This window comes from Etheostoma spectabile, chromosome 24 (genome assembly GCF_008692095.1).
Source record: "Etheostoma spectabile isolate EspeVRDwgs_2016 chromosome 24, UIUC_Espe_1.0, whole genome shotgun sequence".
Lineage (NCBI taxonomy): Eukaryota > Metazoa > Chordata > Actinopteri > Perciformes > Percidae > Etheostoma > Etheostoma spectabile.
In genome coordinates this window covers 10137344-10149960 of record NC_045756.1, presented here as the reverse complement: position 1 = coordinate 10149960, position 12617 = coordinate 10137344, and the positions used below count along the sequence as shown (strand labels likewise).

At 40.3% G+C, this 12617-nt stretch overlaps 1 protein-coding gene across 1 annotated transcript in view; it reads left to right on the top strand.

Moving 5' to 3' along the window:
* The window catches only part of LOC116673667 (E3 ubiquitin-protein ligase HECW2), a 78112-nt gene that overhangs the window by 26731 nt on the left and 38764 nt on the right, over nt 1-12617 (top strand). The window contains exons 9-11 of the mRNA XM_032505884.1: nt 4041-4903; nt 4983-5124; nt 6979-7090. Coding sequence (XP_032361775.1) covers nt 4041-4903; nt 4983-5124; nt 6979-7090 — 1117 coding nt within the window. The remainder of the gene's footprint in view (nt 1-4040; nt 4904-4982; nt 5125-6978; nt 7091-12617) is intronic.

Sequence of the window (12617 nt, the reverse complement as noted above, 5' to 3'; positions counted from 1 at the left end):
GTTGTATTAAAAACCAAATATGGTATATTAATGTATTTTCACAACTTTTTGACGTGAGCCTGTTCTTTCATTTACTGGTTTGACAGTTAAAGCAACATTGCATAACAGTGGTATTCTTTTGTGATGTGGTGCTGCTAAAGTTTTAGAGTGCAATTCACTTATACATAGCTGTTGTGAATATGAACAGCTGTACCTGGTGCTTTTGATATGATTACTTTACATATGATCAAAAACTAGCTAGTCGTCAACTCTGCTAATACAACCAAACATCAAGCAAAGGCAAAAACACAAAACAACGCATGCATGGCTCAGTGTCTGTCTTGCAGCTCTTCATTTAAGAACTAAAAGCCAATCCGAGATTTACTTTTGTCCGGCGACTTCTTAATTGGTCACTCTGTCCTTTTCTCTTCTAACATTCTTGCATCAATGTCCTCTTTGGTCACTTCGCCTTTGCCATGATGTCAGTAGAGGCAGTTGAAGCCGGTTCTGCTGCCAACTTGCCTAGCTCAAATTCTGGCATGAAACTGCTGCTGATCACCTCCCAACATTTCCACCCACACCTTGTGCCTGAAAATCTCCTCCCAGCTTCTGTGGTAGCTGTGTCAACCGGTGTAAACACTAGGGGTGTGACGAGACGCTTACTCCACGAGACGAGACACATCACGAGATTGGGTTCACGAGAACGAGACGAGACGAGATTTTTAAAAAAACTTTAAAGAAATCCTCGATGAAATATATAAATGGAAAATAGTTTTTTTATTCAACTGAAAAATCACAAAATGCAAAACAATTTAGGTGCATTTGGAAATCAACTATTAATGATGAATGTTATTTAACTTTTTTTTTTTACTATTTTAATGAATTATATGCAGTGAAGGACGTGCAAACACTGCAAAATGTTTTGTATAAACTCTACCAACTGGCTTCTGTCCTGTACAATTTCACACGAGAAATCTAACTCCTTTCCACAAACCGAACATAAAAAAATAAACAGTATAAATAAAATAAATGTGTAAATAACAGAAAAATAACACTTTAAATGCAAACAGTAATTGTATCAATAACCAAAGTACTGCTCTCTCAAAACTACAAGTTTAAACAGAAACAATTTTTTTCTTCAAGCATGACAAAGAGAGAAACTACACAGAACAGCCTAAGATATGGTCATGTTCTTTTTCAAGAATATAAGCTAGTATAAGTTATTATATAAGTTAGTAGAGAGCTGTGGTGGTGCTGTAAGTATTTTTGCATAGTGCTCGTGTTAACCACGATATACGGCATTTTTTTCTTACAATGTTTACATATTGTGTTCGTCTTGTCTGTCACTCTTTCGCCGTTTATCATTTCCGCAGGAAAACCAAAATGTTGCCACACAAATGATTTAAAAGTGGCAGGGGGATCTTCAATAGTAATTTCACGCTCCATCACGCTGACATCACATCACCTCAGGAGACAACTTTTCACCTCGACGAGAAATCTCATCACGTTTTAATCTCGCGAGATCTCGTAAAACGAGATCTCGTCACACCCTTAGTAAACACCCAAACTTCCTCGGTGCTCCAAGCTCCCAGACCTGGCAGCACAGCACATGAGCTAACTAGCTGATGACAGCTAACATTAGCAGCAGTTAGCATTACTTAAGCAAAAAGTAAAGCTTTCTGTCCATCAGGAAACTTTCTACATCACAGATAGTTGTGTCAGAGCAGCTGGAGAAAAGCAGAAGGAAAACAAGTACACATTCTCTTCAAAACATATGTTTCAGTTTCACCAAAATCAGTGGTAGTGCTGTATAATGGAAACACACTTCTCCGAGAAATCCGACCCACTCGCCATAGTTACATAGTGCTAGAACAGGAGATCGAGTGGGAATCATACATGCACCATTTTCCTTATTGCATGCCAGTGTAGCATCAAAATGATTTTTTTTTGTCATTAAAGTTTTTATTTCTTCATACACACATAAACATAAAATCAAACTTGAGAACAAACACTGAACCCAATGTCAACAGACAGAATATCCTGCATACCACCCCATATACAAAGGCCTCCTGCAAATCAACATTTCCTTTTTTTGAATCCAACATACATTCAGTACCATGTCTATACATTTTTCCATATGCCCTAGCTACAAAAAAATACGTTCCCAGGTCCTCCTAAAATGTTCTTCTTCGTTGGTAATTTTAGCCAACATGCGTTCATATGACTTCTGATGTTGTTTCCAACCATTTTTTTAAACATCTGGGGCAACTGTACTCTTCAATAGAATTGTCCGAGCAGCTGTATCCATCCCATCTTTTAAAACCCCTCTTTCATATTTATATATATTTGACATTCCTGTTTGGTCCCCTAACAAACACAGTCTCGGTGCTACAGGAACCACCACCCCCAGCCATTTACTCATATGTTCCAATACTTTCTCCCAAAATGGGTAGACCAGTTTACATCCCCAAATTACATGCAAGATTGTCCCTATTTCACTCTGACACTTCTAAAATTAATTATTTTCTATTAAGCCCATTCTATGAAGTTTTGAAGGGGTGAAATAAAATCTATGAATTATGTTATATTAAATAAATTTCCCTTTTGCCTCTCTCACGTGTTTCTCTGTATTTAATAAGATATTTAACCAATCCTCCTCGCTCATGTTACACCCTAGATCTTTCTGCCAGATGATCTTCAGATTTACATACACATACACAAATATTCTCGTATACCATCAAGTGTCTTGTAGAATATGGCTGCTCTGTGTGGTATACTAGGTAGGTCCAAAACCTCCATCAATGCATTCTTGTCGTGCCTAAATTTACCCTTTGTGATACAGTCTCTTATTTGTAAATATTTCCAAAAATTACTTTTATATTCCAGATTATATTTTTGCATATCAGCTAACGACATGAACACTCCTTCCACACACAGGTCACTTATTTTGTGTATCCCTCTAACAAGCCATTGATTCCAATAAACAAATTTCTTCCCCATACGTATGGCTGGGTTATACCACAGAGAGGCGTAAGGTTGTTTAAGTGCAAAATACCATACGTCTTATGAATTTCTCTCCAGACTGCTTTAGAATAGGAACACTGGGTTTGAAAAATTATTATACCCAGAAGTAGTTACACCATGTGAGAGGACATCCAGACGTTCAAACGGAATACTTAGTTCCCTTTCGATTTTGATCCAGCTCAGCTCTTGATCAATCCACTTTTTCCATGTTTTATCATTCTAGACATTTCGAATGATAGATTATATAGTCATACATTAGGTAGACCCATACCTCCCGTTTCTCTTGCTGACCACATCATCTTTATATTAGCGGAGAATTCTGGTAGATTCCAACACGTAGCTCTGTTTGTAAATTTGGACTGCTGTCAGTAGAGAGAGAAACAAAACAAATCGGTGCTGTCTACTCCGTGTTATCCTCCTGCTAGAGTTAGCACCCAACAGGCTTAAACAGGGCAAGTTTTAAATGTGTTTTTAGCCTCTGAACATATTTAAAATGTCATTACAAGTCCCTACCTATGTGCAGTGATTCCTTCGGATTGAACAATGTGAATCTGACTGCTGTAGATGTGAAAGAAATGCATGAAAGTTCTGCTAATTCAGCCGTAGTACAATATCCAAAATCTAAACCGACATGTGGTCTCATATCTCAACATCGATATAATATTGATATATTGCTCAGTTCTAGCTTCAATACAAATAATTCTGCCGTCCTTATCATTGTGTTGTTTTAGCATGACAAAACTTAGATTTTTATTAATGAGAATCATCACGCCCTTCTGTTTACTAGAGTATGAGCCATGAAAGGGTTTAGGGTCGCTCACATGTCGGTGTTGGCGAGCTGCGTTCAGGTTTTGGACTGGTCTTCGAGGCTAACTTACTTATTATAGTTTCACGCTTTCATTCAGAATGTAATATCAGTTTTACTTTAAAATATCCCTTTCCATGGTTAACATTTGTATTCTACCATATGACCCCCACTGTGCTTATCCCCAATTTTCTTTTATCCCCCCTCCTCATACATCCTCTCTTTCTCTCAGAAGCCTCCCCCAATGCTGTGGGAACCATCTTAGGTGGCACAATAAATTGTGACCCCGGAAGTCCCTCAGATGACGAAGACCTTCCTCACCCTTCCTCTTCCGTTACATACAGATCTTCTCCCACAGGCCCTGACGAGGGCTCCCTGTTAGTCAACGGTGCTTGTTATTATGGCGATGACAGCGTGTGGCGGGAGCCTGGGCAGATGGAAGAGGAGGATCTGCATTCTGTGCCTCTGGGCGGCCAAACCCACCGACAAGTGTCACTCAACAACTACCTGGATGCAATCGAGGCTACTAGGAGCTCCGGGGATCAAGCTCTGGCAGGTTCGTCTCCAAAACTCCGCTCCAGCTTTCCAACAGACACACGGCTTAATGCCATGCTGCACATAGACTCAGATGAGGATGAGGAGATGACAGAACAACACAGGGAGCAACAGGAGATGAGGACACAGCAGAACCCAGAGTTATTGAGATCGTCTACATCTGAATCTCTTCAGGGGAATGAGCGTTCAAAAGAAGAGCCACAGGAGCAGACTGGAGCTGGGACTGGACCTGGGACAACAACAGAGGCAGGTTCCTCTTCCAGTGCTCAGCCTGAAACTGAGCCTCCAGGGGCTGAACCTGGAGCTGCAGACGGTGCAGTCAAAATATCAACAGCTGGGTCTGCAGAGGTTGCTGGAGCGGCAGCTAAAGCTGCACACATCACTGGGGAAACTTCCAGCTCATCTCAAGCATCAGGGGCTGAGTCAGCTGCAGTAGCTGGGTTGAGGAAGCCTGTGGTGGAATGTACCTGTCAGGAGCAGAGCAGAGCAAACCAGGAAGTACCCTGTAATCCCTCACTTGGTCCCCTTTCACCCATTCAGGTGAGCAGCTGTAGTTTACATTTCTGAAATATAGGTCAAATCTCTTCTTCACTCACATTTTTTCCTATCCTATCCTCAGGAGGTGGAGACAAGAAAAGAAGTGGCGCCAAAGGCAGAGGAGGAAGGGGATTCATCGGGCAACGAGGCAAACAGACCAGTAGCAGCAGCAGCTCCTACGAGCAACATCATAGCTGACCAAGGAGGAGGGACTTCTGGAGTTGGTAAATGTTTCTGTTTATGCAATGGGCAACAACATTTATTACTATTATTAAATTACAATACACAAGGCTCTCTGGGTAGTTTACCTGGTACAGCCCATATGTAGAGGTTTGTTCCTCGACGCACCAGCCGGTAACAGATGCTCAGGTAAGAGAAACTAGACACTTTTGGAGGCCTTGGAGGGCTGAGGTGTGTGGAATTGTCTAAATTCCTGTAGAAATGTCAGGAGACATTTAATTTAGTCGTGGAGAGTGTGGCACAGTGTGTCTTACAAGACAAGCAAATGTTAGCCCCCCCCCCACACTCTTTATTTTTGAATTGAGTAGAAGCTGAAGACTCAAAAAATACAACTACTTTATCACTTATCTTTCTCAGTGTCTGGTCACAGAGTATTCTGAGTAAATGGGTTTGAATGGGTGAGGTTGTTTGTGCTAAGCTCAACATAGTCAGCAGAGGGCGCTCTAGGCTTTACAATACACTGCGCATCAGTAGCTGATGCTAGCAGTAGAAGTAATTGTCAGTACGGGATGAATGAGATTACGCTACAGAGAGCAATCCTGACCTAAAATGTATTATCTATCTGTTTTACAGGTAGGCTGACCACAAACTAAACCCTGGTGTTAGATCACTGTCCTATGAGAGCTAGTCGTTGCTAGTGTGCTAACAGTAGTTGTACAGTTTATTTTCATGTTATCTTTACATGTTAGCTCAAATCGTAAATTATGATAAAACGTGTGAAATGTCGAGCAGGCTAGTGTAAATGAGTACGGGTTGACATAACCACGCCAGAGCCACAGAGAGAGAGAGAGAGAGAAAGAGAGAGAGAGAAAGAGAGAGAGAGAGAGTTGCGACACCTTTTGATCTTGCTAGCGGGGGGTCACATGGTTCATGTAATCCTGTATAGTTCCGAACACATGGGACTAATATGGGACTGACAGCAGCGAGTGCAATAAAGAATGGTAAATGTAAATAAAAATACGTATCGAATTACTTGTTCTTGCATCATAGCATATATGTAAATGTCAGTTTTACATTTGGAGTGGCACAACTGAAAGCCAGAGTTTTACTACAACCTTCACTATATAAACACTAGATAGGACAATTAAAAAAGAGAACCCACTACATATATCTGTAGTATAATACTAGTGTATAATACAAAAAATGATTTCTTAAAGCATAATCTGTCATTAATAATCACCCAGCAACATGTTTAAAACACAAGAATAAAAACCTTTTACTTCCAGAGTGATTGTCAGGTCTTTTATATTATTATTATTATTATTATTATTATTATTATTATTATTATATACAGATGTACACTAGAACAGATAGTTAAAGTCAAAACAGGGCTTTATCTTCAAATTTGATCAAATAAAAACCTACAAGCTGCTTATTTTCCATCTTAAGTCAAACTATAAATATTGTATACACTTCATTAATCGACCAGTTTATATTATTACATTAAAATACTAAAAGTAGCTTGATTATCAATCAAAGTGTCCCAAAACACTCATTTGTTACTTTGCTATTCTGCTTTCTCAATTGCAAAGGAGCAACAGTCCATTCAGCAGTGTCCAGCCCACTTCTTCTGAGTTGACAACACAACCATGTTCATTTTAAGACTAAGCCATACACAAAGTATCAAATATATCAAAGAATAACAACTCATTACGCTTGGATGAATGAATGAAGTAGTATTTGTTTTAAAGGTCCCATGGCATAAAAATTTCACTTCATGAGGTTTTTCAGGGTGTGTGTGTGTGTGTGTGTGTGTGTGTGTGTGTGTGTGTGTGTGTGTGTGTGTGTGTGTGTGTGTGTGTGTGTGTGTGTGTGTGTGTGTGTGTGTGTGTGCGTTTGTGCAGGAGCCACAGCTCAGGTTAATGGTCACCAATCTGTTCGCTCCCTGCCATCTGTCCGCCATGACATCAGTCGTTACCAGAGAGTAGACGAGCCACTACCACCTAGTGAGTGGGGGTTTCTAATATTTTGACCAATTTACTTAGTTTGTTTACAACAAAACACTCACTTTAGCTTTCCTAAGCCCCCCGTTTTAATTTGTTAGAAATTGCTCTCCACCGGGCTCAGTCAAATTTAAATTATTTTTTTTGGTTTAAAAAAGAGAATTTTTAAAAAGGGGTTCTTAAACCCTGTTTGAGTGTACCTTTCATTTCCCGAAATTTGAAATTTATAATGAGCTAAAAGATGCATAAAATTAGTTAAAAATTTTTTTTTTTTAGATACCCAAAACCCCCCAAAATTTCCTCGTGAGCATGTCTTGGCCCATTTTGGGGGTGCTTTTTTTTGTCAATTTTTGTGTGTATGGTTTAAAAACTGGGGAGGGTCGTAGACAGCCACGGCGGATCTTTTTCGTGGACCCCCCCGGGAAAAGAACCCAAAATTTTGGGAGGTTTCCCCCCGCTCCCCCCGCCCCGCAGACCCCCCAGAGTCCAACTTATACAGGATGGAGCAGCCCAAAAACCCCAGGTCGAAAACACAACACACAAAGCTTTCGTGGTCAGCCTTAAGTTTTTAAAATGGCATTTTTATGTTTTTCGTATTTTTTGTTATATCTACAATGTTTAAGGGTTGGGTTTTAAGTTAACGTGGCCAAAAATCAACCAAAAAACAACAAAAATTGATAAACATATTTTTGACCCAAAAACCCTATACCCCTGGGCTAAAAAAATTCAGATTTCCCCCTGTTCGGGGTACTCCGTTTCAACGTTTTTTTTTTTCGGTAAGTGTTATGTAGGTGTTCTGATACCCTTTTTTTTCCCACCAATTCCAATACTCGTGCTGCCCGGGGATGCCGATACCGAGATTGGTTTTCGATAAAAAATGTGTTTTTAAAAAAAAAAAAAAAAAAAAAAAAAAAAAATCATTTCTACACCGAACGACTTTGATATGATGTCATTTTTTGGGAAGGCCCGGGTCAGGTTAAACCCCTTTTTTTAAAAAGGAATGAATACAGCAAACCCGTATAAAAAAAAAGGGAACAGCAATTTAAAAAAACGAAGTTTTACAAAAGATTAAATTTTTTAAAAGCAAATTTAGGGTTCTTTTTTAAAAACTGTTTTTCTTTTCTGGGTTCTTTACGGTTTTTTATATGTGGGGTTTTTGGGAAATTTTTTGGCATGTCTGTGCTCCCTCAGGTGTGTTCCCATCAGAAATTCCCTCTTCTAACCTCTTTGGCAGAGGGATCCTTGGAAAGCTTGATGTGTCTTTTCTCCTTTTTGAATTATCTAAAAACCCAAAGGGAAAAAAAAATAATTCTTTGTGTGTAAAAAAACCCAAAAAAACAACCCCCTCCATAGAGCTTTTAGTGGGGAAAAATTAATGCAAAAGTAATCAATAATAATGCCAATACCTAGTTTTCCAAAACACCATTTCAAAAAGGTTTTTTTAAAAAATAGAATTTAAAAAAAAATTTAGGGCATACCTGTCTGAAACGGGGATCTAAAAAAAGTGCAATGCATACAAGGGCCATTCTTGATGGGTTGAAATTTTTTGGGACGCCCCAAGAAGGGGTTTTTTTTTATGGTTTTTTTCACCCGTGTCCCCTTGTTTCCCGAGCAAGCAGGCGTTTCAGCACTGTAAAAATAGGGGATAGCTTCAGCTGCAAAAAGGGGGTTGGGGTAGCTAATTTTGGTCAGTTTTCAAAGGTGCTATAAAAGTGGGTTTTTGGTTTTTTGCAGTAAAGCCCAATTTGGGTTTGCCCTAAGGGGGTAACCGTAGGTCATGGTTAGCTCCTATGCAAATTGGCCCCTTGCCCCGTAAAAACCCCCATATATGTTACTGTTCCACCCTGTCGGAGCTCCCAAAAGTCCGTGGGTTTAAAATTGATTTCAGGGCCCCTTTCAGCAAAACACTAAAAGTGTTCCCCAATGTCTCGGATAATTTTGGGGTTTCGCCCGTTTTTGGGAAAATGTTTATGGGCCTGGCAAAAAGTACTTTGGGTCCAAAGGGGCCCCTTTGGCGACGAAAAAAACCCAACCCTTTTCTTCCCAAAAAGGGGTTTGGGATCCAGGACAATAAAATCCAAAATTTTCAGTTTCTTTGGGCTTTTTTGGGTGTTTTTGGGAAATTAACACATCGCTGGGAAAGGGAGTTTTCCGGGAAATTTCTTTTTTGCATAAAAATGGGTGTTTGGGGTCTTTTGGGAACGGGGAAAAGCGTGCTAATTAGCTTCTTTTAAAAGGGAAACGCCCGGGATCAAAAATTCCCGCAGTGCGATGGGGGCCCCAGCCCCAACCCGTTAAGAGCGGAAAAAAAGAAATGTGCAACGGAGTAAAACGAAATAGATTTCTATTTTAAAAATTAAATGTTATCGGGTCGATGTTTGAAAATCCCTACTCGGCCGATACCCAAATTTTTGGCGGATTTAGAGGCATTTTGATATGGTATCAAAAAACGTAAAAAAACTCTATGGTTTTGCAACACTTTTTACACCCCTTAATTCTCTGACCCTTTTGGGTTTGGGAATATGGGCCCGGCAGGTGGGATGGGGGATTTTTTTTTTTTTTAACCTTTCCGCCCGGGGTTTTTCATTGGGCCCCTGTACTACATTTTAAAGGAATTTAAAAATGAGTCTTTGGGTTTCCCAAAACCCCAAACCCCCCCCCCCGGGGCACGGTATCCTGAAAAATTTTTGGTTAGTTGTATTTGGTTTAAAAGCCCAAATTTTTAGTAAGAAACCTGGGACAAACCAAAGTCTTTGGGACGGAGTCTGACGGGGGGGGGTTGGGTGGGAATGAATAGTGGCAATAAAAAGCCCCAAAAAAGATAAAGAAAGCGACTTTTAAAAAAGGTTTGGGAGTAGTTCATGGAGGGGCAAATTAATGAATTTTTTCGGACAAGATTTTGGGCTTCCACGAAAATTTGCGTGGGTCGAGCGATTTTTTTTTTTTAAAACGTCATTTTATAGAACGCTCCGGGTTTTTTTGCAAAGCCCATCCACCGCTCCGTTAACTCGTCTGTTATTCAAACAACAGCAGTGAGCAGTGCTAGTCGGTGCTAGTAGCGTCTGTTAGCTGTTAGCTAGTAGCGTCGGTTAGCTAGTAGCGTCTGTTAGCTGTTAGCTAGTATCGTCTGTTAGCTAGTATCGTCTGTTAGCTAGTAGCGTCTGTTAGCTGTTAGCTAGTAGCGTCTGTTAGCTGTTAGCTCCTCTAGGACACACCGGTGCTAATGTCCTCGCATCCGCTACAATGCTGTTTATATGGATATGGTTTAATTTTGCGTTACATGACCCATTTCGTCTGTAAAGCCGTGTCTGTGTTGAATCTCTCCTCGACTCTCTCTCCTCTACTTTCTCTCCTCTACTCTCTCTCCTCTACTCTCCGAGCAGCCAAGATGGGTATGGCTGCAGCCTGGAGTGTCCCATGTCATCCATCCCGTCTCATGCGGTCCCGTCTCATGCAGAGGTGTGTCCAACGGCAAATTTAGAGGGTCAAAAATACAAAATCGCGAATGATTTTCCAGATGGAGTCACGGGTAAATTCGTGACCACATTTGTTACAATCAAGTGAAAAACGTTAATAACTGTTAAAGTAACAATTTTGCCACACACATAGTTTGCTCATTTATGATTATGGTTGAATTGTTCCATATAACGTTGCTACATCTGATGAAACCTGCATCAGCGACATCAGCTGTTTCTGCCAACTAACGCCAGTATTTCCTGAGGAGAAATCCACGATCTGCATACACAACAACAAGACTACAAAAATAAACATGTTACACTCTTTCCAAGACTTTTTAATTTTATATTCTAGGCCTATATTGTTTTCACACTTCATCGGGACATTGCTGCAAATACAACTGCTTATCAGCATGGCGAGAGCATTAGACTGTATAACTCTACTGGCACTGCCTCGGCTGTCGGGTCGGGCAGAATGCTGTTGGGTCACTGGGACCCGGGGCAGAATGCTGTCGGGTCTCTGGGACCCGGGGCAGAATGCCGTCGGGTCTCTGGGACCCAGGGCAGAACGCGGATGTATTTACCGCGGCCTTGGCTGTCGGGTCTCTGGGACCCGGGGCAGTACACGGTTGTATTTTTCTACTACCGCGGCCTTGGCCTTCGGGTCTCTGGGACCCGTCCTGCATTTGACTGCGTATCTCAGCTGCCACGGCCTTGGGCCAGAATGCAATTGAATTTTTCTTACACTTCCGCCAGCGGTTCTATTGTATTTTGTGTTGTAGCCTATTGTATGAAAGGGGGGAAAACCAAAACCAAATGCTTGACCTCTGTCGGGAGAGAAATTCCTTCTATAACTGCAACTTTGATCCAAGTTGCAGAGGGAATTTTTAGTTTGTCTATAATCTGAATTTATTTTAGAGACGGACATATAATTTTAAATATTTAAAAAATATATATATATATTTCATTCATTAGCATGATAGTTGACGTGAGCTTTTACTTTGAAAAGAAAGAGAGGTGTAGTATTTTTTCCAGATGCAAGCTCTTATTTTGAAAAGTAGAAACTCGGAGATGGCAGAAGGATTCTTTTAGTTTGTCGATAATCTGCATTTATTTTATAGACGGACATATATTTGAAGTGTTTTTATTCATCAGTATGATAGTCTGCATTTATCTTATAGACATGTTTAGTTAAAAAAACAAACATATTTTATTCATTTTTTGTATTCACATGCAAATGAATAAAATACTTTCAATATTTTTTTTTTTAACTAAACGTTAAAAAAACACCAAATATTAAAAGTATTTTATTCATGATAGTTGACGCAGGCTTATTTTTTTCCAGACGATAGTTTGCATTTATCTTGTCAACACAAGCATAACATTCAGAAATGAGCAAACTATATGTGTGGCAAAATTGTTACTTTAACAGTTTTTAACGTTTTTTCAATTGATTGCAACAAATGTGGTCACGAATTTACCCCTGACTCCATCTGGAAAATTATTCGCGATTTCGTATTTTTGACCCTCTGGATTTACTGTTTGACACAACTCCGCATGACATGGGACCGCATGAGACGGGACGGATGACATGGGACGCTCCAGGCTGCATCCATATACTCTTGGAGCAGCCCGGCCACACAGCGCCGGTCCACACTTCTGACATTTGTCCACAGTTTTAATTTTTTATTAACACAGCTGTATATTGTTAAATATGAGGGGCAAACCTGTATTTGTACCAGTGTTTCCATGGTAACTCTACTATTGCGGCCGCCACGGCGAAAAACACAGAAGAAGTTATTGAATGCAACTAACTTCAAGTCGTACAGTAACAGCGTAAGATGGAGCTGCTGGACCTGGGCCAGAGATGTGACCCATGGCCAGAATATCATAGTTCATAAAAATGCAGCGCAGTGACGATACAGACATGTGTATCCGCCATTTGACCCGTGCTGGACCCGTTCATAATGATCAGCCGTCTCTCTGTGAGTAGCGTCCATCACACTCCCTCTCGCAGTTATAAACAGCCTATGTGACAATACATTTTGTTTTGGTTAAAATAAACAAATAATCGTGAGA